The sequence below is a fragment of the Berghia stephanieae genome, chromosome 3, assembly GCF_034508935.2.
Source record: "Berghia stephanieae isolate SIO BIC M18660-M18661 chromosome 3, UCSD_Bste_1.3, whole genome shotgun sequence".
Lineage (NCBI taxonomy): Eukaryota > Metazoa > Mollusca > Gastropoda > Nudibranchia > Aeolidiidae > Berghia > Berghia stephanieae.
In genome coordinates this window covers 83,023,741-83,048,959 of record NC_088362.1, presented here as the reverse complement: position 1 = coordinate 83,048,959, position 25,219 = coordinate 83,023,741, and the positions used below count along the sequence as shown (strand labels likewise).

Sequence of the window (25,219 nt, the reverse complement as noted above, 5' to 3'; positions counted from 1 at the left end):
GCAAAAAAACCCCCAAAACAACACACTCTGGGCAGATAAATGTCCCGCATTTTGCGGGAAAGTCCCACAATTTTAGAAATACGCGAGATTTGTTGCATCCCATTAACTTTTTAATTTGCTCACCCCTCCTTAGAAAAAGGACCAAATATATTCGCTGCGATTGGTAAAAATAATTTTGCTAGTCATTTGTTCCCATACCACGGCCCCTCTGTCACTCCAAAGATGTCCTTCATTTTGACTTTGTGAACTTAGCAGCCCTGCTCTAAGAAAGTATACATTCGCTTCAATAAAAGATTCACCCTAATCTAATATTTTTGATTGTGAATTCAAATTTCAACATCTAGATCACCTCAACATAATATCGTCTTGAGGCATTGGTAGGTAACCTATGGCATAATCTCTCACTTTTTTTCCCTCTCTTTTTCTTTTTCCCTCTTTTTTTCACTCCTTAGGATTTAGTGAAGAAAATGTTACATATTGACCCCCACAGTAGACTTTCAGCCACCCAAGTGCTCAATCATCCCTGGATCTCACACCGCGAGTCTCTTCCACTTCAACGATTAGCATTACAAGACCCACATTTGGTCAAAGTGAGTGGATAGTGTAGCAAAGTCTTTGATAGCATCATTTGTTGATCTAGTTGTTATAATTATTGCTATTTTATTTTTGTTGTTCTTGTTCTTATTACTTCTACTACTGCCACTATCTATATCCCTGATGACAGTTCTTTAGTAAAGTACATGATGTCAAGTACCAGGCTGTATGCTGTAGAGTAATGGTATCTAAAATGTAAGTATCCTATGAAATATCTTTTCATCTTTCTTTGTTTGGTGATCTCAGCTTAATTAGTATGTAGATTATTATTATAATCACAATAATAATAATTTGTGTTTTCTTCTCCACAGGGATCAGTTGCAGCAACATTCAAAGCCCTGAACACCCACAACCACAAACAAGCAACACTCGAACCAGTAGGAGCTTCTCTGCTTGCCCAGCGGCGTGGCAAGGCGAGACCCAAAAGCTCTACAGAATTATAACATTGTTGTCATGTCAGGTTGCATAAAGGAGTTATGAGCAAATAGGGAGACAGTAGATAGCATAGCAAAATGCTATTCAATAGAAATCGTTGATAACGTACAGCTTCAATAATTTTCCTTATTTATAGAAAATTATTTTCTAATTTATTTGTTTTTTTTCCAACTTTTTTTTTTAGTTTAATAGTAAAAGCTTATATTATATTTGCAGCTATAATAGTATGTGACTATTGACAGGCTTGTCCAGAGATAAACACAAGTTTTTAAAAAAAATATTTGTTGGTTTTAGATGTCTGTCATGAAGTAAGTAGATTCGTCATTTCCTTGTCGAATGGGTAATACAGTAACAGACTTAATATCTGTTACCTGATTTGTTGTAAACGTCTTCCGGATTATTAAGCTAAGTGCTTGTTTATATTCAACACTTTATTTTTTTTGGCATAAGAATACAGGGTGATTCAATAAAATATGAACACTTTATGTGTACTATAAGGCATTCAATTGAATTGTGCACATTTTAGGTTTGACATGTATTTTGATTTAATGGTGCCTGATAGTAATGATGTGCATAGGTGCTCATATAATTATAATGTTCACATTTTCTTGAATATCCCTGTGCTTTCACCACAAATATTTATAATTTTTTGAATCTCCTATATTTTGCTACAAGATTATTTTTATTTTTTATTTTCTAATTTTCTGAAAAGCAAAAGGGTTAACAAATTTTCAATTGTCATCACAAATAAAGAAAGAAACAAACAACGGGCATAATTAAGATAGTGGCGTTGCCATGATAAAAATTGAATTGTGTGAAAATTGAACTTTTCATTGCTGATGTGAGATATCCTTTTTTGAGCTGACATATGAACAGTGAGCTTGCCAGAAATGTGTACAAAGAAATAAATAAAATGGATATGAGCTCGTAACAAACAACTTCTAGGCTTTGAACAGAAGATTCAGTTTTCTTTTTTTACCCATATATATCATCAAAGGATGTCACTTTGGCATTTGGCTTATATCTGAAATTTCCAGCTCGAGTAAAATTTTCCCAAAGCTATCTGGCAATGAATTTTTGCCCGTGGCTGGAAAATTTGAATTGTGGATGTAAAATTTGGTGCCTCACTCATTCTCACATCTGGCCATTGACTATTTTGTTGTTTCAAGGGTTGAAATCACAATGACATTATTTATATTTGAATTCGAGGGTCAGTCTGATATTTACTACATATTAATTGTAGTATTAACATTTGTCAGTGACTGTAAATACACAATTACTCTCAAAATTTGTGACACTTGCCGATTTTCTGGGGTTTGTGGTATCTTTGAATATCCCATTAAAGGCAATGTTTGATTTTACTCAACATCATTTTGACCATTTTCTCAGGGAGACCACTTACATTGCGAAACCGAGTCGCATCTCTGGTGTTGTCTTATTGATGATACACCTGTAAACAACTAAATGATTTATAGGAGATATTGTTTTAAAATAAATTTTGTCTTGTTGCTAAAAGTTAGATTAAAAACTTTAATGTTATCGTAAACCACAATTTTTTCCATTTTTTTTTCTTTCTGTTGCTTTTTATTTTGGATTTTTTAAAATAATGTAATGTGTATATATGACTGAGATGTCCTTATATAAATTCTTCCCTGTTCTCTTTATATTTTGCCTGATTAAATCTCAACTTCATTTGATGTGAAATATTCTTGAAGTAGAAAAACATTGAATTTTTTTCCCCATCTCTTGTTTTGATTATCCTTAAATAGGATAAATATGCAAGTTTTTTTTGGTTTTTTTTTCTTTCATTCCTGCAAAAAAGATGTACGACTGTCGTAGCAGTGGGGCAAAAAACTGCTTGTATTACATTTCTTTTCAACTTTGTTTTGAACTCTTACCCTTCCACAAAAATTGTTGCTCACTTCAATTTTTTAAAAATATTTCTATCTTATTTTCAAGGAAAGAATTTCCTGATTTAATACTAAATGACGCATAAAAGCATATCAGATCACAGTAATAAATAATAATGAATGTGTTTGTGTGGACATGTTTCATGCACTTATATATCAAATACAGGAGAGTGAAAGAGAGAGAGAGATATATATATATATATATTTTAAGGTAGGTGTCAGGCAGAGAGCATCACTTGCCATTCGTCATATGCCATATCACTCAAGAATTATATCAAATGTCTAGCAACATGTGGAGTATGACTGCTGTATGGCAGCCCTCTGATCCCATAATATGTTAATTAGCAATGAGAAACAAGGAAAGCATGGCAATTGGCATGCGACAATTTTATCGGACTGACACCTCTCTTATTGATTTATAACATAACTGTTTAAAAATATATAATTGTAGAATGAATTTTGGCATTGACTAATTACCTGATAATCATTTAAGATTCATTTTAATTTAAGACTGTTAGTTGAAGCATTAAATTGAGTTATATTAGATTCTATTTTGATACTAAATGATTTATTATTTATGTTGAATCGCTAATTCTGATTCTCAAGATATTCCCCTCTTTTTGTCAAACATTTTGTATATTTTTTTTCTTAAATAGCCACATTGCATATAAATTTAATAAAAGAGAAAAACGGCTTGAAATGTAAATTGCTTTTTAAAGTACCAGATCATATCATGTAGGTATGTAACATTTTTCTTAGATTTTATGTCAAATATACTATATCTTTTCAAAATATTATTTTTGAAAAATATCTAATGTGATTTCATTATAATAATTTCAATTATTATGAGAACTAATAATTCATTTGTTTTGTACATAATATGCAAGGTTTACAAAATTTACACGAACTGTAATGTTGTTATACAGTCCGAATTTATTGTTATACGTTCTTTTGCTTTTGTTCCTTACGATTGTTATGTTATCTGTCGAACAATCTATTGTTCTTTATTAAATGTAGATCTTGGAGGAAATAAAATTAGTAGGATTTTTTTACAAACTGTTAAAAGTAATCTTTGGTTATTATGTGCTGTAACTTCATGTTTGTTCATTTTTTTTTTTTACAATATTAACCAAATATATATTTATGAATATGGTGCTTTTGTTTAGATCTTTAAAAAAATTTCCAACATAATACTGCCAAAAGCCTGACAGCTGCTGCTAGAATGAATAATGCATCATCGCTGATCCCTCCCCTAAGTATTTAACTGCAGACTTTTTACGCAGAGGCAACATTATACACTCAGTATTTGTCTGTACTGAGATAAAATGGTTTTGCCTGGATTTTATTTTTGTAACTTCTTTGCTGAAAATGAAACGAGATGATAGGGCATTTTGGGGCAATTCTATCTGGGTCGCTTCTCTCAATATAGACTAAGTACTTTTGTACTCAACATAAGGTAGAAATGTGCGGGTGGTTGGATGGGAGCATCACCCTTGAATCATATACCTATGATGTTCGCATGGGTGTACGATCCGATAGTGATGTCGTTTCTTCTTCTCTTTACTAGCCTATCCTGCTTCTTTGGTTTGTGATTGTATTTTTGACAGGGGATATTTTTTTTCCTGTAAATCCTCTGCCTGTTTGTTCTTGGTTATTTATAATTTAGCTTATGATATCTTTAGGTTATGATTTTGATTGACATTTGTACTATTTTTGTTAGATTGCTTGTTTTTTTGTTTCAGCGGTCTCTCATATAACCTCAATTGTGTTGGAAGAGACCTAAAGCAACAAACAAAAAATAAGGTAGAAATGTCTGGGTTGGGGATCACAGCATGTCATTGATGTATGGCCAGTGTCATCAAGCATTTGAGAGGTTATTTTTTATCCTATAAATCATCTCCAGATTATTTGTTTTATGTCAGTATATGATTTATATTAAGTTTGAATCAGATCTTGTATTGTATATGTTAAGAACTAGATATTGTTAGTAATAGTACATATTTTCATTTTCAGCAAAGATCCAAGTAAGGGTCATGATTTTTGTCAGACCAGGTACAGAGGTACATTTTTTTATAACATCTACTTTTGTTTCCGCTTTTATCTAAGCCTGTTGTCTTCTTTTCCTGGCACTCAAATGAAAATGACTCTAAAAATCGACAAACCACCATCTTAATCTGAAGTGTTTTTGGTTTTATTTTACCATTCAATTCCCTTATTGAAAGAGACTCTTGTAAGCTCTGTTTAGTGGGTTTTACTCATTCTAAAAATAAAAAATGTCTGATGCTTGGTAATTTGAGAGCGTGGATTCTGGCTACATCAACCAGTTGCTTTTGACTTTTTCCATGCTGCTCTCGTCTTTGTTCTGGATTGGCATTGCTCGGCCTTTTCCTGGTTATGGCAGGTATACTTAGCTGAGAGGGACAGAGGCAGTTGAACATATGGCTCTTTTTTTTTAAAGAGATGTTTTTTTCCCTTGTAAATCATGTTTTTGTTATTGTAGGTTACTTTTTATTTTTCATTTTTAGTTTTGAATATCCTTTAACATATAAGGGAGCCTTTGTTTGTGCCAGGATGGGAGTTATGTCAAAATAGGCACATTGATAGATAGCTCATGGTTTCCTATTTGAACCGGTCCCCTAAACCTTTCCCTCATCATCTCCTTTTTTTTTACAGGCGCTGAAATGACTTTAAAGTGTTCCCAGGGTTGTTAAAAATCTTTAAAAAAAACGAAAAAAAACGAATGCTTTGTTTCCCTTATCAGGTGTAATGATTTAAGTTGACATACAAAGACATCAGTCATTGCAACTCTCTCTCCTTCCACCATGTCAGTTCAAAGCAATTTTGAAAAAGGGGATAAGGCCTTAGTTTTACATGAAATAAGATTTATTTTTTGAAAATATTATATTCTTTCTTTGTCATTGCTGGGAATTTCCAGCTATTTAGAAGTCTCCCAGTAAATTTGAACTCTATGCATTAAAATGTTGCAAGATCTTTTAAGCTTCCAAAGTAAATTCCTGGGCATCATTCATGGTTCTTAGAATTTTTGGTGTTATTTTTTTTTCACCCTATGATATGGAATGGAGATATGGTTTAGTGGTTCTCTTATCTTTCTTCTGTCTTTCTCGGTTAGTAAATTATACTGCCAGTAGTCGTTGGAAAATGTGTCTATAAATATCATATTTATTGGCTCCTATAAATTAAAACATTGTGATCCATGATCAAATAGAATTTTATATCTGGCAGATAACATGAGCACACATGCAACAGCTTGTACAATATTTCTTTTTCTTTTTTTTTTTTTTCGGACTACACAATAGTCGAAAATTTGAGGACAAACAGCCAGATTGCTTAGGGAAACTCAGGGACTTAGTTTAAAGGTTAAAGCCTTTCCACTGCATCAGATACCACTCTGAATTCAATGGATCTTGAGCTGAGCGTCTGTGATGATATAGATAATTAAACATACATCGTTAACACCGGTTGCAGGAGGATGCATCTGATGGCATTCTATGCATTGTTACATTATCTTAGTTTTTATATACAATTGGGAGTTTATATTAATTGCTCACATGAAATGTAAATGTATGTTAGATATATCTTTTATTGTTTTTGTAAAAAATTGTTATTATTGCTCATATTTTTTTTAATGTTGCGTAATTATTCATTTAAAAAAAATATTTATAGAAATGATTTTTCCTGCCTCAGCTTTACTTCTAATTTGATAAAATTTAATATATACATATGTTTGGGTTTTTTTTTTTTTTTTTGTTTTAAAAAAAAATAATGTCATTGAAATAGAATTGTAGTCGCTTTTTACTTTGATAATTTATCAGCGTGTTGTTACTACTAATGTTGTTGTTCTCCCGCCTTTCAACTGTATAATAGATCATCAATTTGCGTGGCATATCAACTTTTTTTTTAAAAATGGAAAATGACTTTAAAACTTAACAATAATACCCGCTGTAAAATAGAAATTTAAACTTTGAAATTATGTGCAACCTGTTGCCTCATACTGGTAATATGCGAGGGTGGCTTAAGTGCTGAAAATTGATTTTATAGTTAACAAATTGAAAACTGGCTCAAGTTGATCTTTTATGAAGCAAAATGGATAATATAGTTTTTTAAAGTGGCTAAAACCAAAATCTTAAATTTCTCGTTTTGACGCTCAGTTTTTGACTTGTGGCTCGTCCTACCATAAATTAATACCAGTTTGAGGCGGCGGATCGCATACTGTAGATCAAGTGTAGCTAGATTTTGACAACATAGCTGACTCATTGTCGGTTTGCATCCGATTCCTTTGTTTTGATTATGAATCGGCTCTTTGAAAATATATATATATATATAATATATATTACACAAGGATTATTGTTTTCCTTGCCCTATTCAACAAGATATTTGTTTGAGATTTTGAATTTTAATGTGTGATTTAGATTTATATATATATATTTTATTTTTTTATTTTTTTTTTTGGTTATTTTGTTTTATTATCTTAACATTCTCAGTTACCTGATAATACTTGTTTATGAAGGTTGATGTGTGATGAAATTTATTTTGTTATTTGCACTCTAAGTTTGTCTGTTTTTTCCTCGAAGAATTGCTTCTTTCTTCTGGTCCCTTAAAAAAAACAAAACGGTAGTCACTCATTTTGATATTTTCTTTTTGTTTATCTCTACATTACATCTTTTGTTTTTGTTGACCTTTTGATACATGAAATTTATTTTAATCCCATTTATTTTTGTAGTCGATGCATTGTGATTTATTATTATTGATTTTTTTCCCTCATGACTTAATATTGACAAAATTGAAATTTTGAATGATTTACAATAATTTTTTTTTTTTTTTTTAATTTTAATGAGGTAAATTTGAAAGGCAACATCCTCCTCCTGTATACCATAGGGGTCAGCTCCTTTGTTTTTTTCTTTCTCTTATATTTGTCTCTGTGGCTTTCTGTCCCTGATAGATTCTACTTATTGTTTTGCAAAGACACGGTCTGGGATCTTTTACAGATTAACAGAGAAGGAAACGTGCTCATTTTATTTTTTGGGGGAATGATTTGAAAAATTGCAGACTATTTCTCTTGCATCTACTTGTGTTATCCATATTTTCCTATTTCCTAACTATTTATTTGTTACTGTTAGCACACATAACCTCTAGATCTCAAATATTTTTTCTACCCTGTCATCTTCCTTTTCATGCCACTGATATGACCTACAAGTGCCATGAAACTTACAAATTACAATTAAATAAGGGATGCAGAGATAATGGAAAGCTATAATCATTCAAATTGGGAGACGACCATCATGAGATTCAAGTTACTCATGTTATGAAATAAGATTACACGTCTCAATGACGCTTGCCGTAGATTATGCATCCATGTGCAACTCGTCTTGTCTGATCTATCTATTGGGTGATTTTTGTCCCATTATTTCTGTCCAGTCGTGTTCCAAATTCTTTTGCACTATTAAATCATCTCAATGGCATATAATTACCTATATGCACCATGGAGTCATCAAATGGGTCCATTTTTAAAATAAACTATATCAACATTAAATCCATTTTGTACTTTCAACGAATCGCATTGAACCTAAATAGTATTACTATTGATGCACCCAAGAAGAGGGCAGGGGGCAGCTGACTAAAATTTCAAATATATGTCTCCTTTTGATATGGCAGTAGCCCGTAATTGATTTTACTCTGAGAAAATAATCTATTTAAAAAAGTTTAGGTGGCTATAAATATAAATCAGGGATGCCTTTTTCCCAGCTAAAACTGAAAAATCGGCTTTTTGAAATCTTCCGACTGACTTTGTACGTAATGGTCAGTTTATTTGGTTTTTTTTTAAAGATTAAAGATGGAAGGTATTGGTTGTTTAAAGGCAACAGCTAAAGGGAAGCTAGATGAATGTATCCTTTTCCATGATTTAAGGATTGTACTATTTGATGAAGAGAAGAAGCTTTGCATGAAATATTTTCATATATGGTCTTTACGAGAAAATTTATTAGGCCTTTTTTATTTTAGTAAAGGGCATCCCTGATAAATATAGGAGGAATCTGAAAAGAAAAGTTTAATATCCAGTCTGCCTAGCTAATTAGGAGCTTCAGTTATTATTTTTTTAAAAATGTTATTACTTCATTTTAGCTTGTATGTCTTTGTATCGCAATACATCAATACAAAAAAAAATAAAAAATTGGTAACTTTTACATGCAATTTGTATATTGAAAACTTAACTGAGAAAACCAATTGTTGAATTTTTTGTTTGTTTGTTTGTTTGTGCGCTAGTTTGAAACTGTAAAGATTAATGTAAATATTTCAGCCCAAGCCGAAAACAAAAAGATTTTCTATTTGCTATTTCTTTATGAATATTTTTTTTTTTTTAACAATCTTTCCTTCTCTTCTCTCCTTCCATATTTCCCCCTTGATATACCCTTTCATCCATGCAGCCATCCATTCACCCAACAGAATGCCTTGTTAAAAATGAATGTTATAAAAAAATCCCTAACAATCCTTGTTATGATGCAATGATGAAATAGTCAATGTTAATGAGATGTGTCATTCCAAAAAGGGATCTTGAGTTCATTTCAGGTCCAGGGATAGGAGGGAAGCCGGGGGGTTAATTGTTTACATAGCTCATTGCTTTTAAAGGGTGGCAAGTGTAGTCAACCTTTGAAAACAAAAACAACGGCAGTTAGAGGGAAGTTTAATCCTCAAAATAGTTGCTGGCTGAGTTAATAAACTTTCTTCTTGTTGTTATTATATTATTATTATTTCTTTTCTTTAAATTTTTTTTTTTTTTCAAAGTTCGGAACTTATGGTTAAATTTAAATACTTTAAAATTCAAATGGTATGCAAAAGATTTCCCACTTCCACTCCTGATACTATACGATAAAGATGACAGAGATATCCATCAGTGGTGTATACGTGTACTTATGATTTAAAAGTTCATTGTCACAATTGATATAACAGAAACCACAGTATGAATCTAACACCTGGTCCAATGTATTATTTATAAGTATAATCGCAAAATAAAACGTGGAATTATTTTATAGTTCTTTTGGATACTCTAGTGTCATAGATACTGAGATACCTACAATTAAACGAATCTCAATTCATGTTTTTATATTATTTTTCTAAAATGTTATTTTAATTTTGGGGGGGGGGGGGGGGGGGGGGGGGGAGTTATTAATTATTTTGTTTAACTATTTTGGTGGAAATGAGCTCATACCCCTATGGAAGTTTTACTCTTGTTAGCATTCACTATCCTGTCGCCATAATTGGGTCACCTCTATCATTATTATCATCATTATAATTATTAATTATTGTACAGTGATGCTATTATTTCATGCTGATACGTCATAATTTGTACTACCAATGGTAGTGGTTATTAAGGCCACACTCGTTGAATTAATCGTTTTTCTTAACATCATAATAATCAATAAAAATTAAATTAACCAATTGAAAACTTGCACTCGTTGATTCCTTTTCCTTAAATTCATCATTGTGGGTGGGGTTCCTGACCTCCCATAGTGGGTAGGGAGGCACTTATTGTGTGTTTTCTATCCCCCTATATCTGTTTTCCAACAAACTTTCTGTCTTTGTCTTGGAATGAGATTACATGGTTTTGTCCTGGCCCTGGCTGGGAGGGAAGGTAGTTTGGGAGATGACATTTTTTTCCTTGTAAATCATCTCTCTGTTAGTTATGTACTGTATTATTTTTTTCTTTTACATATGTATGATTTTTTAAACTGGAGCGTGTTCCTCTTAGTAGGTAGGTACCTGTGCTTGTGTCTGGATAAGACTTTAAAGTGATCTCACTGGGTGGGGTTCCTACTGCACTGCGTCTTCCACCCCCTGGGTGGGGTTCCTGGCCTCCCATAGTGGGCAGGGAGGTACATACTGTGTCTTCTATCCCCCTATATCTGTTTACCAACACGCTTTCTGTCTTTGTCTTGGAATGAGATTACGTACTTGGTTTTGTCCTTGACCCTGGCCGGAGTCCTGACTGGGAGGGAAACAGTCAAATGCATAGTTATTGTTTTGGGAGATGATATTTTTTTCCTTGTAAATCATCTCTCTGCGTTATGTATTATTACATTTGTCATTTTTGTTTTATGTATAATGTAAGCATTTGAGTGTATTCCTCTTTGTTAGATTTTGTGCTTGTACCCGGATGAGACATGGGTGATCTCAAGTACATTGGTGGTATGCTCTTGGAATCTACATCTGATCCCTATTTGTTCCCAGTTCCCCTTTGTCTTACTTTCTCTTGGGTGCTTTGATTTTAATTCTAGAACTTTTTACTATCCCATTTTCTTCCTTTTTACTGGCGCTGATATAACCTAAATGTGTTGCAAGCGCCGTAAAGCCCTTAAAAACAACACAAAAATCATCTACCCCCCTATATCTGTTTTCCAACTTGCTTTCTGTCTTTGTCTTGGAATGAGATTACTTGGTTTTGTCCTGGTCCTGGCTGAGAGGGAAACAGTCAAATGTATAGTCAGTTTTGGGAGATGATATTTTTTTCCTTGTAAATCATCTCTCTGTTACTGTTATGCCCTGTATTATGTTTTCTTTATATTATATATGATTTGTATAACATTTGAGTGTATTCCTCTTAGTAGGGACCCCTGCTTGTGTCTGGATGAGACTTTTAGTGACCTAAGTAATTTGATAGTGTGCTCTAGGAATCTACACCTGTTTCTTATTTGAACCAATTCCCCTTTCTTACCTTTTCTTGGGTGCTTTAATTGTAATTATAATTCTAGAACTTGTTACTATCCCATTTGCTTCCTTTTTACTGGCGCTGATTTGACCTTAATGTATTGCAACTGGGTGGGGTTCCTGACCTCCCATAGTGGGCAGGGAGGTACATACATGTGTCTTCTATCCCCCTATGTCTGTTTTCCAGCATGCTTTCTGTCTTCTGGGTGGGGTTCCCTACCTCCCATAGTACGCAGGGAGATACTGCGTCTTCTATCCCCTTATAAAATATGTTTTCCAATTGCTTTCTGTAATTGTCTTGAAATGAGATAACTTAGTTTTGTCCTGACTCTGACCAGAGGCCTTGGCTGGGAGGATAACAGTCGAATGTAATATATTGTTATAGTTTCGGGCGATGATGTTTTGTTTCCTTTCTGTTATGTAGTTTTTTTTGTTTTTGTTTTTTTAATATATGATTTGTAAACATTTGAGTGTGTTCCTCTTAGTGGGGACCTCTGCTTGGTCTATTTGAACCTATTCCCCTTTGTCTGCCTTATTCTTGGATGCTTTAATTGTAATTCTAGAACTTGTACAATCTCATTTTCTTCCTTTTTACTGGCGCTTGTTTTGTTGTTTTTAAGGGTTTTACGGCGCTTGCAACACATTAAGGTCGTATCAGCGCCAGTAAAAGGAAGAAAATGGGATAGTAAAAAGTTCTAGAATTACAATTTAAGGACCCAAGAAAAGGTAAGACAAAGGGGAATTGGTTAAAATAGGAAACATGTAGATTCCAGGAGCACACTATCAAAATACTTAGTTTGAGATCGCCTAAAAGTCTCTTCCAGACACAAGCAAAAGTCCCAACTAAAGGGAACACACTCAAATTTTTACAAATCATATAATATAATATGTAAACTAAACATAATACAATGCATAACAGAGAGATGATTTACAAGGAAAAAAATATCATCTCCCAAAAATATAACTATACATTTGACTGTTTCCCTCTCAGTCAAGGACAAAACCAAGTAATCTCATTCCAAGACAAAGACAGAAAGCAATTGGAAAACAGATACAGGGTGATAGAAGACACAGCATGTACCTCCCTGCCCGCTATGGGAGGTCAGGATCCCCACCCAAGGAACTGGGAACAAATAGGGATCAGATGTAGATTCCAAGAGCATATCACCAATGTACTTAGTTTGAGATCACCTATGTCTCATCTGGACACAAGAACAAAATCCAACAAAGAGGAACACACTCAAATGCTTATGTTATTATTGTTATTAAGGGTTTTACGGCACTTGCAACACATTTAGGTTATATCAGCGCCAGTAAAAAGGAAGAAACTGGGATAGTAAAACGTTCTAGAATTACAATTGAAGCATCCAAGAGAAAGTAAGACATAGGGGAACTGGGAACAAATAGGGATCAGATGTAGATTCCAAGAGCATATCACCAATGTACTTAGTTTGAGATCACCTATACGTCTCATCCGGATACAAGAACAAAATCCAACAAAGAGGAACACAATCAAATGCTTACATTATACATTAAAAAATAACAAATATACTAATACATAACAGAGAGATGATTTACAAGGAAAAAAATATCATCTCCCAAAACAACAACTATGCATTTGACTGTTTCCCTCCCAGCCAGGACTCCGACCAGGGCTAGGAAAAAAACCAAGTAATCTCATCCCAAGACAAAGACAGAAAGCATATTGGAAAACAGATATAAGGGGATAGAAGACACAGCAAGTGACCTCCTGCCCACCATGGGAGGTCAAAGATCCGACCCAGTTACTGGCGCTGATATGACCTTAGTGTGTTGAAAGCGCCGTAAAACCCTCAAAAACAAAAAACAATGTGTTGCAAGTGCCGTAAAACCCTTAAAAACTAAAAGTGATCTCAAACTTAGAACACTGATAACATGCTCTTGGAATCTACATGTTCCCTCTTTGATCCCTTCCCCTTTGTCATATTTTTCTCGTTTGCTTTTATTTGTAAATCTATAACTTTTTTTTACTATCCAATTTTCTTCCTTTTTAATGGCGCTGAAATGACCTAAGTGTGTGGCGAGCGCCGTAAAACCCTTTAAAAAACAAACAAAAAATTACTTGGTTTTGTCCTCGCCCGGGCCAGAGTCCTTGACTGAGAGGGAAGCAGTCAATAGCTATAGTTTTGAGAGATGATATTTTTTTCCTTGTAATTTATAAATCATCTCTGTGTCTGTTATTTACTGTAACGTTTTTGTTTTATAATAGTTTATAAACTTAATGGATACCTGTATTTGTGTCTGAATGAGACTTTTAGGTGATTCTGAATGAGACTTTAAGGTGATCTCAAACTAAGTTCTGGCTGGGGTTCTTGGCTTCCCAGAGTGGACAGGAAGGTTGCATACTGTGTCTTCTAACCTCTTATATCTATTTTTCTGAGTTGTTTTCTGTCTTTGTTTTGGAATGAGATGGTTTAGTTTTGTCCTGGTCCTTGCTGGAGTCTTTAACCAAGAGGGAAACAAATGCTTAGTATTAATTTTGGGAGATGATTTGTTTTCCTTGTAAATCATCTCTCTGTTATGTATTGTTAGTTATTTTTTCCATTTTGGAAATATTCTGTAAATATTCGAGTGTATTCCTCTTAGTGGGATCCTGTGTTGATGTCTGGATGAGACTTTTAGGTGATCTCAAACTAAGTACATTGTGTTCTCTTGGAATCTTCACTTGTTCCCAATTTGAACCAATTCTCCTTTGTCTTACTTTTTCTTGCAAGCGCCGTAAAACCCTTAAAAACATAAAAACAAACAGTTCTGAAAATAGTGTACTTCGTATGCATTTGTGTGTATCCCTCGTAATAGTGGGGTCCTTTGCTTGTGACTGGATGGGACTTTTAGGTACTGTCAAAATAGGCACATTTATGGAATTGTGGAATCATTTCTTTGACTTTTTCTTTGGGACTTTTTAACTTCAGATCTACAACTTTTCCACATAACTATTTTAGTAGCAGGATGTGTAGGTTGGTAGGCTGATTCTTAGGATTACGGGATGTAAACGAGCGAGGATGAATGATCTTTCTTGATGATCAGCATATATTTAGACTAGAAAATAAGAAGCCATCACCCTGAAACCTGAAGATCAATTACACAAGGTATGTAACCAGTCCTTCGGAAGAGTGGTTTTACAATTCCAATGAGATTGGAACCAGTTTTTTTACATCACACTTTTGTTCCACACTCTGACGCAAGACCTGTGATAATGATAATTTGACAGATTGCCAAAATCTCCAGAATTCATCACAAAAGAGGCTGAGAGGAAATTGGTGACCCGACCAATGAAATTGCTTCTGTGTGAAGTGTATAATTGAAAAGACCCTCATTTCGTAAGGCTCGGTGGCTCAGTCTCATCTTGTCACTTACTTATTCGAACCAGCGACCAGCTGAGCTCTAGCCTTTTGGTCCTAGACGTCTTTTGTAGTGTGTTACTGATGATTGGATTTGATGGGAGGAATGTGCATCTTAGGACGTTAAGAGGTGGCACTCCAATAAGGGGTTTGTTACTGTTTCATTGGGGGTGTTGACATCAGGGACAGGTAGGGGACGAGTCTGTAATTTTACTTAGATGGCTGTTGAGCAGTATTTGTTGTGTTCTTAGTTGAAAGATGATGTTTTGCTGGTGTCTTCTGAGCATATCTAAATTATCAGTCTTTACAGGTGGTCATATGGGTAAATATACCTACATCTAGGTACCTATGGTGCTCATTGCGCACCTGTTCATCCATTCTTCTTTCTTATTTGTTTTGATAATTTGTTTCGCTTTGAGGATTTATAGTTGCAAAAGTGTTTATCTGAATCTGGCTAGACTGTCTGGATTGTCATTTCCTGGTAAATTTGAATGTTCCGGTATCAATTGAAGAGATAAGTCTACTCTGTGTATTGTAAGGAATTCATCTGGTTGTGATATTAAGCTGTTGAAGGTTGGAGAGATTTTATTTGAATCCAGAGCTTGGAGATCTGAATTGGAGTCTGTGAAGATGGCAGTGTGGGACAGTTTAGAAGGGTGTAGCTTGAAAACAGAGGAGAGGTGTCGTAGTCACAAAACTCGATCAATGGTAAGCATAGTCAGTGGCCAGATGGTAACGATGATTGAGGAAAATTCTGGTCCCAATGTTGTGTCTTTGGATGAGACACTTTACACACATTACCCAACTTGTCTTAGGTGAGAAAGAGTATCTGGCTATAGGCAGTGATGAATATTGTAAGTATTAGTACAAAAAGAAGCCTAAAAGACAACCAGTACTGTATGAAATAGAAATATGGCTCCATATTGCTTGCTGGGGGAATAAATTAAGCATTGCGAAGTGCATTGAGCATAGTTAAATTGTAGATGTGCTCTATATGAATGTTCTTATTTTATTTATATATATATTTTTTTCCGTTCGGGTTTGTTCTTTGTATCTTGCCCAAGGAAAAAAGTGCCTGAATCAGGGATCAGATTCGGGATTAACAGTGCAATGCCATAACCACTCAGGCCATCTCACCCTCCAAATAAAAAAATATATATCTTATTGATAAGTCTTCAAAAACCAGCACCTTTTGTTTTTATTCCACAATTTCAACGTTAATCAATGGGACAGCATGAAGTGGTACAACTTTTAGCAACTTTTAGCAAATGGTATTATAAAAACAAGGTGCCAAGCTTGAAACTTTCAAAATCTCTGCACTGATTTTATTGAAAGATTTATATTTTTTAATCGTTATACATTTTATTTACAGCTGGTGAATACAAATAAGTGTGATTTCTCCATAATAATAATAATAATAATAATAATAATAATAATAATAATAATAATAATAATAATAATAATAATAATAATCCAGTTTCTTTCTTTTTCTTCTCTTTTATTTTTTAATTATTTTTGTTTCAACTTTTCAATTTTTCACTGCCTATGTGCTCATATTAACAAGTCGAATAGCTGAACGTAGATATGGGCTTTTTTCAATATTATTATACTGAACAACATTTTGCATTGGATTGAGAGTATTTTTAGTATAATAATGAGCCCATAACGATTTGGGATATTGGATCTGAAAATGAATACATGACCGTCACTGCCATTACTATTGTCTCCAACATGAATTACACCCAATTGTTTGTATATCGTTGGGTTGTCATTAATTAAGATTATCTTCTTAAACACCCACATATTTCTCAAGGAATGATAAAGTAATCTCATAAAACGTTCAGAAAAATTGTTCAAAATAAATGTAAATATGAAAAATTGTGCATAAATCGGTGTTCAAACAATTCAGAAAAAAAAAAAAAACATTCCAAAATTCAACCCCCTAGACTGAGAATTGAGTTTGAACTGCAGACCTTCTGATTGCCAAACATTTTTGCTATCTTGTCAAGAAATCAGAATATCTATATCTAAGGTTTAAATTTGATCCCAGAGAGGTGCTTTTTATTTATTTATTTTTTCTCTCGATTTTCTCTCAGCTTTGTTTGGCATTATGTTGTACACAATATTCAAATCTTAATCTCACACCAGTCTAATTTTTCACTTTAACATCGTCGACACAGCAATAATAAATATTTAATAAATAATCCCCGTTTTGTGGATTAAATTATATTTCATGAAGTGGAGCTAGCAGATGTTGATTCCTCTCTAGGTGAAAATTTGATGTCTGGCAGAAGTTTGCATGTGGCGATTATGTCGATACGGTCATCCAAGTTGAATAAGTCATTTGTCATCAGTCTCATATGGTGGGAAACATCCTGGTGATGATGTAAAATAGAAAATTGGTGAATATTATAAAAACAGAACACAGCTTTAACAAAACAACAAAAAACAACCCCCCTCCCCCCCCCCCCCCCCCCCCCTCCACACAAAAAAAAATATAAAAAAAAAAACAACAACAAAAAACAAAACAAAAGACAAACTTAACTAAATTTTAGGAATAAAAATTAACTAACAAATTAATAACTACAAAGACCGTCGAATCTGTTAGTCAGGGATATCCTGCATGTGAAATTAAAAATGAACACATTTTTACACTTGTTGATATGAATTAGAAATTTACTGAGTATCTACCACTGCATCTAAATTAAAGGCAAATCCAAAATAAGATAAATAAAAAAATAAATGTTTTGACCCAAGTTGTGATGACTGAAAAATCTACAAATACAAGAAACATTTTTGTCTTCTAAACAAATCATAAAACAAGGTGGTTTCAGTAAGATCTAATTATAATGATTGCAATGTTAACTGCATCTTGTTTCATTCAATAAAAGATGGTATAATGTTACCCTTTCGTGTAACTATAATAAGAAGACAAAACCAGCACATTGCATTGTTGATTACATATTCAACACTCAATGTCTTTATCTACAAATCCAGTAGCTAATCACTACCACTCCTCACTTACCTCCCCACCCCCAATCACTTCTTTGATTTTAATGCATAACAATAACAGTAACAGTCTCATACCACCACTACCTCGCTTGTCTCCCACTGGTACTGGTACACATTAGATAAAGTGAGATGTTGCATGCACAAGAGACTGGTCAAACATACTTCGCATACTTCCTCCCTCTCTCCACACACACCCATATACATATATGCACACACGCACGTAAAACACATTAACTAGTACAGTTAACGCCAATGGAGAGCGATGGCAGCTTTCTTTTCCATTCAATAGAAACATAGGCAAAAGAAATCAACGAATGCGAAAGTGAAGGTCTAGTTCGTTTGAGATTTCTGTGTTCGCCTTCGATAGTGTTCAAGATTATCGTGTTGCTAGTACTATGAAAATAGAGGGATCAAAACGGGGAATTGAGATGTGTTCGAAATTTCCATGATTTTGAGATTTGCGTGTTGCACTTATATACTTCTGATTTTCACCATATTTTCACCATCCTCGAAAGAAAGTCATTTGTTCATCAACCTTCATCATCACTTAAGTTAGCGAAATGAACATGAACTTTTTCTCTCCTATTTTGGAATCACAACAGTGAGACAACATTCTCTATGTGTAATGAGATTGCATGAAATAAAATTGCCAAAAGTATCTCAACAAAGTTTCATAGCCCAACAGACCATTACAGGGCATGAAGTTTTTTTTTTTAAACAAAGACAGATACAGGTGTTCTACATTTGCTGAGACATAAAGTGCATGCTTGGTGTTGAAAGATGCACAAAAGAGTATTACGCCTATCTTTTTTTTTACAGTGAAAATGATAACTAAATGTCTTTTTAGATATGCTAGAATTACATGAAGCATCCCACATTCCTGAATATCGACCATGTATTCATAGGTCCATGTTTAAAGTAACATCTTTTCTGATAAGGATGTTTTTAAACAGGGAAAGACTTTATGGACACCCAGTGTAACAGCATCATCAAGGATTCTAATGCGAGTATATAGTCTAAATAATATCTCAACCCGATTCTTTTTTTAATCAGTGGTTCTTTTAAATATGATTTTATTCAGAAAAAAAAAAAGAAAAAAGAAAGAAAGAAAAAGCAAAAAATAAATAAATAAATTTAAAATAAAAAAAAGAAGAAGAAAATACGAAAAACTCACTTGAATAGCTGTATGTGACTTTGAAAGTTGTTGACAATAACTGTTGATTTCCTTGGCTGCGGATAAATAAGTCTGACTGACCAGTCCATTCAAATTATTGCACAGTGATAGGTTGCTCTCCCCTGTAAGCAAAATTCATACATGAAATAAATGTTAAAATAATTTGCATCATCAATTAATGGGCGTTTTTATAAGTTGGTGTGATCCATTTTTTAGAAATTAACTTGGTGCATCACTGGATCGTGGCAATTTAAGTTTATAAATTGGGACTTCTTCAAATGCCAAACCCAACTCACAGCATCCTATATTCATGATTAACTCACTCAACTCTAACACCGGCTTCCTGGGTATCTGGCTGTGGTTACATTTACCCCATCATTATTTACACATTCTCAGTTAAGTTATAAGCATATTATTAAAGCTACTATTTTAAATTTTTACATGGTAGTGGAATTGGGAAAAAAAACTAATAAAACTTGCCACTTTTCTATTTGGATTGAATGACTGAGTATGTTTTTTTATCCAATTTGGAAAAGTATCAAAAATCTATTGGGAAAGCAGATAACACAGAGGGTTCGCGTACGTTTATTAGTGATTAGAGTATTTCAAAACTTGATATCTTCAGTAAGATCTTTATTGTCCCACTACAATAATTGTAGTAGAATTATTTTCATACCAAATGTGATGGAAATTAGCTGTTTTCCAAATATCAACTTAAATCACCAGGTGACCAGAAATTGTTGGGGTTTTTTCTTTGTTCATTCAATAATAATAATAATAATAATAATAATAATAATAATAATAATAATAATAATAATAATAATAATGATGATGGTGATGATAAAAATCATATTTCTTTCTGTTAGAGTTCAAATTGATTTAAAATAATGATGAACTAAAAGGAATTGAATGTTCAGTGTTTCGTTAAGTTTACAATTTCTAATAGTAAATTGTTTTGGTTGACCACAGACCCTAATGTCAGTGGAATTAAGTGTGTCTATATTAAAATTTATGTTACAATGTGATCAATGGTATCAGTTTGTAAGGTCGTGCATGCTGATCTGAGACTTTTTGTAAATTATAGTGATTCCTGTTACACCCAGCACTTAAAGGGCAGATTTAGGTGAATAGATTATTCTGAAATCATTCTACCTGTCCTTCGCTGTGTTGTCATATATGTCATTTATGAGTAGTCCTTCAGACCCATTCAGTCAATGGAGCCAGAGTTCATCCCAGTTTCTATAGTGTAGAAAGGACAATAGCAATTGCTTGCCACCCTTTAGATAGGATGCTGGTCTATCGCAAAGATCCAACAGACCTAGCTACCCAATCCTGCTGGATGGTAAGGGGAGGGTCAGAAAAAAAACCTTGACTGTACCCGGGATCGATCTCAGTCCCTTTGTGTGTGAAGCGAGTGTTCTACCAACTGAGCTATCGGGACCCCCGTTTATAAATTAAACACAAAAAGGGATAAAATTTGAGGGTTCAACAGACAAGACTTTTTCGGAAACCCTCTTTCCATCCAGAAGTCAATATGTAGTTGGGCCTTCTAGGTCAAGCAAAAATTATATTGTGATCAACAAATGCCTCTTATCCATATGGTAGCAAGCAGTTATATGACCAATTTTATGCGACAGAAACTGGGATATTCATGTCCCATGGCTTTATGACTGTAGAGGACTTTTCTTTTGAATAAAAAAATACTTTAAAATCAGGCAAAAGAAAACATAAAATTACTTACATACGAAAACATAAAATTACTTACATAATTTCCGATTAAGAAGTCTGAAATAAAAAATAATTTAATGAATGAATTGATCTAATAATCAATAATTTAATAGGAACATTTTACAACTCTTCTAAAGAGGTCATTACAACCATAATTATGTAACAGCGATCTGTGATGTTTCCACTCATTTGACAAATAAAAATTGTGCTACGTTTATTTTTGTTTTCTTTCTCTGATTGACATAGATCAGAGTGACGACGGGATAAGGACATTTCAAATTAGGTATATAGGTGGGTAGAAAAGCTTCTTTAATAACCATAATGAAGACTACATATCTTTCCATACATAATTTCTCTCACCATTTATCCCATACTTTTTATTATCATTCTTCTTCCTCTTAAAAAAACTAAATGATTCAAACAAGTATTACTGTCAATATGCATATCCAAAAGAAAATGAAAAAAATGAAGGTGCTTTCTAGTTTAGTAGGGCTAAATAATGCTCCCGCCCAGGGTTGACAACAAGAAAGTTCTCCCATACGCAGACTGTATAATTTTGGGGAAAATGAGAAAAGATGACTGACAGCATTAACTAGTGGAATATTAAAAGTTTGATACCTTGACTGGCATTGCTAGCTTGTATATTCCTTGACTTCATTTAGAACCAGTTAACATTTTGTTCAGATTTGTTATTTTATCTCTAGTCTGTACTTAATGATGAGGTAACCATCCTAATTGTTTCATATATATGCACTTGTTTCATCACTAATAGACGAGTTGTCTCTAGGTACATTTGAAACTTAACCTTTGAATGTATAAAGTAAGAGTGTCTATCACAAGGGGGAAAAAGTACATACGAATCATATTTAGGACGACTGATATGTTTAGGTGATGAGTTTGTTGATGATCCAGTCTCTTCCATTGAATCGATGGATGAATGGGGTGACTGGGACACTGTGAAATAATGAAGTTAAATGATTTTGAAATTAAAGGGGATTGTTCAGGTTTCAACAATATTCCAATACACTAATTAAACTCATGTTATATATTGAAAAAAAAATTAATAAATTTCCCTTTATTCGTCCCATAGGGGAAATTTGTCTCAAGGGTATATTCCAAAGGAAGGCTGGAATAATCCAGGCATCAGCCGCAGTGCAGCGCCGCAAACTGAGCTAGGGCGAGGTGACTTGGTCAAGGCGACACACTGCAGAGGTGGGTGATCGAACTCTGTACCTTTCGGGTATGAAGCAAAGACCGTACCACTGGGACCATGAAAATTATTTCACTATCTAGAGAGTTTGTTATAGGGATGTAATGCAATTTACTGTATTAAAAGTCAATCATGAAAACCTGTATTCTTTTTTTAACCAAAAAAAGACCCAGATCAATTTGCATGCAAACACAGATACGAGCAGCGCGTAGGTTGCCTACAACTAAGACCTTGCATTGATTGACTGAAAGATTTGCAATTCAATGAAGGAGTGCAGTAGAGAAGATGTGTTATTATTAATGTAGAGAGTTAAAGGTCACATTGGTTCATGCAGGTTGATGTCTTTTCTCCTTATTTTGACAATTTGATCAAATATATGATTATCTTTTTAGTTATACATGTGAAAATACATGTTAAACATATGGAACAGGTGCAAAGAAATGGCTAAAGTTGACGGTTCTTTAAAACTGAGTTCATTTTATTTTTCCCTAAGAATTTGAGTTAAAAAATTGTTACATAACTAATATATTAATGTTATGAGCGATTTTCCAGTCTCATTATGTGGATTATATAGCAAATAATTTCTGAAGCTTATCTTTGAAATGCTAAAAAGTCAGAGAGTATAAAAAAATTACATTTTATTGGCGTAATACCACTATTCTTGTTGACACTTGTATCAATTTCTTCTTCATCAGATTCTGATGCCTCTCCTTGTACAACAACAGGTTGTGGCGACTGCTGTTGAAAATATGTAAGAAAAAAATTACATTTCTCTTCCTGATTTATATCAATGACTTGCCAGACAATCTATCATCTAAATGTAAAATCTTTGCCGATGATACTAAGCTCTATGGAGTAGCTAATACAGAAGAAGAAAGAAACACCTTACAACAAGATTTGAAAAAGCTTGAAGAATGGTCCGAAATATATGGCAGATGGAGTTCAATGTAGATAAATGTGCAGTTCTTCACCTAGGAAAAAACAACAGAGAAGCAAACTATATAATGAAAGAAAAACCCCTGCAGAAATCCAATGGGGAAAAAGACCTAGGAGTATTTATTGATAGGAAGCTAAACTTCAAGAAGCAAATTCAAGATGTTCAATCTAAGGCTAGTAAAACACTCGGAATAGTGAAAAGAAATTTCAAGAATCTGAAAACAAAACACATGACTACCATCTACAAGACTATGGTTAGATCAAAGCTGGAATATGCTAACTGCTGACTGTTTGGAAAGAGTGCAAAGGAGAGCAACAAAACTTATCACACACCTGAAAGACAAAACCTACTGTGAGAGATTGAAAGAATTAAATCTCCCGACCTTAGATTACAGGAGAAGAAGGGGAGATATGATCCAAACATATAAAATAGTAAAGGGAATAGACAGGGTAGAGGCAGGATTCCTTAAACCAAACAAGAACATTCAGACACGAGGAAACAGCAAGAAACTGAAAAAAGAACGTTTTAAAACAAATGAAAGAAGGAACTTTTTTTCATCTAGAATTACAAATAACTGGAATAAACTGCAAGAAACCACAGTATCAGCAAAAAAAATTGAATAAATTCAAAGCAGAGTTGGAGATAAGCAACACCCTAGGAAACAAGTTCACTTATAAAAATTGGTCCAATCATTAATAGATGAGGAGGAGCGAAGGAGACTACACCAAGTCTAAAAGCTCTATACAGAGGTATCCAGGTATTTTTGGTTATAAATTAAATGCAATTAAATGCAATCATTTGAGACAGATGAGGGCCCTTTTATTCGTTTGTTTGTTTGTGTGCTTTTTAGTAGTAGTAGTAGTAGTAGTAGTAGTAGTAGTAGTAGTAGTAGTAGTAGTAGTAGTAGTAGTAGTAGTAGTAGTAGTAGTAGTAGTAGCAGTAGTAGTAGTTGTAGTAGTATCTCTAGTAGTACAATATTATAACCTATTAAACGAATACTTGATCTATTCTTTTAAAACCATAACAAGTAATAGATGTGGACGAAGAATTGTTTTTTCGCAGTATTTTAGATAGTTGTAGTAGTAGTAGTAGTAGTAGTAGTAGTAGTAGTAGTAGTAGTAGTAGTAGTAGTAGTAGTTGTTGTTGTTGTCGTCGTAATAATAGTAGAAGTAGTAGTAGTAGTAGTAGTAGTAGTAGTAGTAGTAGTAGTAGTAGTAGTAGTAGTAGTAGTAGTAGTAGTAGTAGTAGAAGTAATAGTAATAATAGTAGAATTAGAATGTGCCCCAATAAGACTCTCCCAATCAAGAACCAATGTTCTCAGCCTGTGTCTGCATCGGATAATTTTCATTGCAAAAGCGGATATCTTTATAAGTCTAATAGAATCCAAAACTGAGGGAAAATCTCGTAATTCTTTTATTATTTTTTAAACAGAACTTTAGATGTCCTTAGCCCCGGGGTTCAGTCTAAATTGTATTCACGCCACTCTGTTACTAATATAGAGTGGTACACAAAGAAGAAGAACTATCTATCTAGAATAGAAACTGGAAGAAGAAGAAGAAGATGAAGAAGGAGGAGGAGGAGGAGGAGGAGGAGGAGGAGGAGGAGGAGAGGGAGGATAAAGAGGGGGAGAAGAAGAGTTGACGAAAAATATTGTGATTTGTAATAAAGTCAAATTTGGCTGAAACGCCACTTTTAAAGTTGAAGTTAAGGGCGGGCGAAACTCAGATTTGATCTTTAAAGATTTAAAAATCATATATTTTTGGACCAGATCAAGAATCAAGATCTCTATCACTAACACTATCATAATCATATTATCAATTACTGTTTCATTGTCTTCCTCATCCTCTGACTCTGAAGCTTCTCCCTGTACAACTGTCTTGTATGTATTTTCCATTCTTGAATTGGACCTTGTTTAGAACTGATTTTAGAACATCGAGTACAATCAAGTGTCAGGTGACAAGAACATTGACTGCTAAGGCTAGAGAACCCTTCTCTGTTTGTTTACAACTTAAGCAATTCTATTGATTTCCCTTGGTCGGAGTTCTTTGATGTTCGAAGGACAAAATAAATACCGGAAATTATGATCTTTATTTACTGCCAGGTTGAAAGTTTTCAAACAAA

General features: G+C 33.7%; 2 protein-coding genes across 3 annotated transcripts in view; one reads left to right on the top strand and one right to left on the bottom strand.

The window, feature by feature from the left end:
- The window catches only part of LOC144968631 (ribosomal protein S6 kinase 2 beta-like), a 33,711-nt gene extending 23,313 nt beyond the window's left edge, over positions 1 to 10,398 (top strand). Inside the window, exons 20-22 of one of the 2 annotated variants that reach the window (XR_013644618.1) lie at positions 453 to 590; positions 906 to 1,956; positions 10,155 to 10,398. Coding sequence is in view for 1 of the 2 variants with exons in the window: in XM_078907161.1 (XP_078763287.1) it covers positions 453 to 590; positions 906 to 1,037 (270 nt within the window). In the remaining variant the exon portion in view is untranslated. Of the gene's footprint in view, positions 1 to 452; positions 591 to 905; positions 4,005 to 10,154 lie in introns of those variants that run through there. The other variant, XM_078907161.1, reaches the window with a different exon arrangement.
- A 6,116-nt stretch (positions 10,399 to 16,514) lies between these two features.
- Positions 16,515 to 25,112, bottom strand: LOC144968629 (uncharacterized). Its single transcript, XM_078907158.1, has 6 exons — positions 24,921 to 25,112; positions 22,797 to 22,899; positions 21,809 to 21,905; positions 20,989 to 21,008; positions 19,224 to 19,345; positions 16,515 to 17,412 (listed from the first exon to the last, which is right to left on the bottom strand). The coding sequence occupies exons 1-6, from the start codon at positions 24,990 to 24,992 to the stop codon at positions 17,269 to 17,271; spliced, it is 558 nt and encodes a 185-aa protein (XP_078763284.1). The 5' UTR covers positions 24,993 to 25,112; the 3' UTR covers positions 16,515 to 17,268.
- Positions 25,113 to 25,219: the final 107 nt, after the last annotated feature.

Coding starts and splice junctions, on each gene's coding strand:
- LOC144968629 (XM_078907158.1), bottom strand. CDS start 24,992: ATGGAAAATACATACAAGACAGTTGTACAGGGAGAAGCTTCAGAGTCA. Junction 22,900..24,920: donor ATGAGGAAGACAATGAAACA/GTAATTGATAAT, acceptor TATTTTCAACAG/CAGTCGCCACAACCTGTTGT. Junction 17,413..19,223: donor AGTCACATACAGCTATTCAA/GTGAGTTTTTCG, acceptor CATCATCACCAG/GATGTTTCCCACCATATGAG.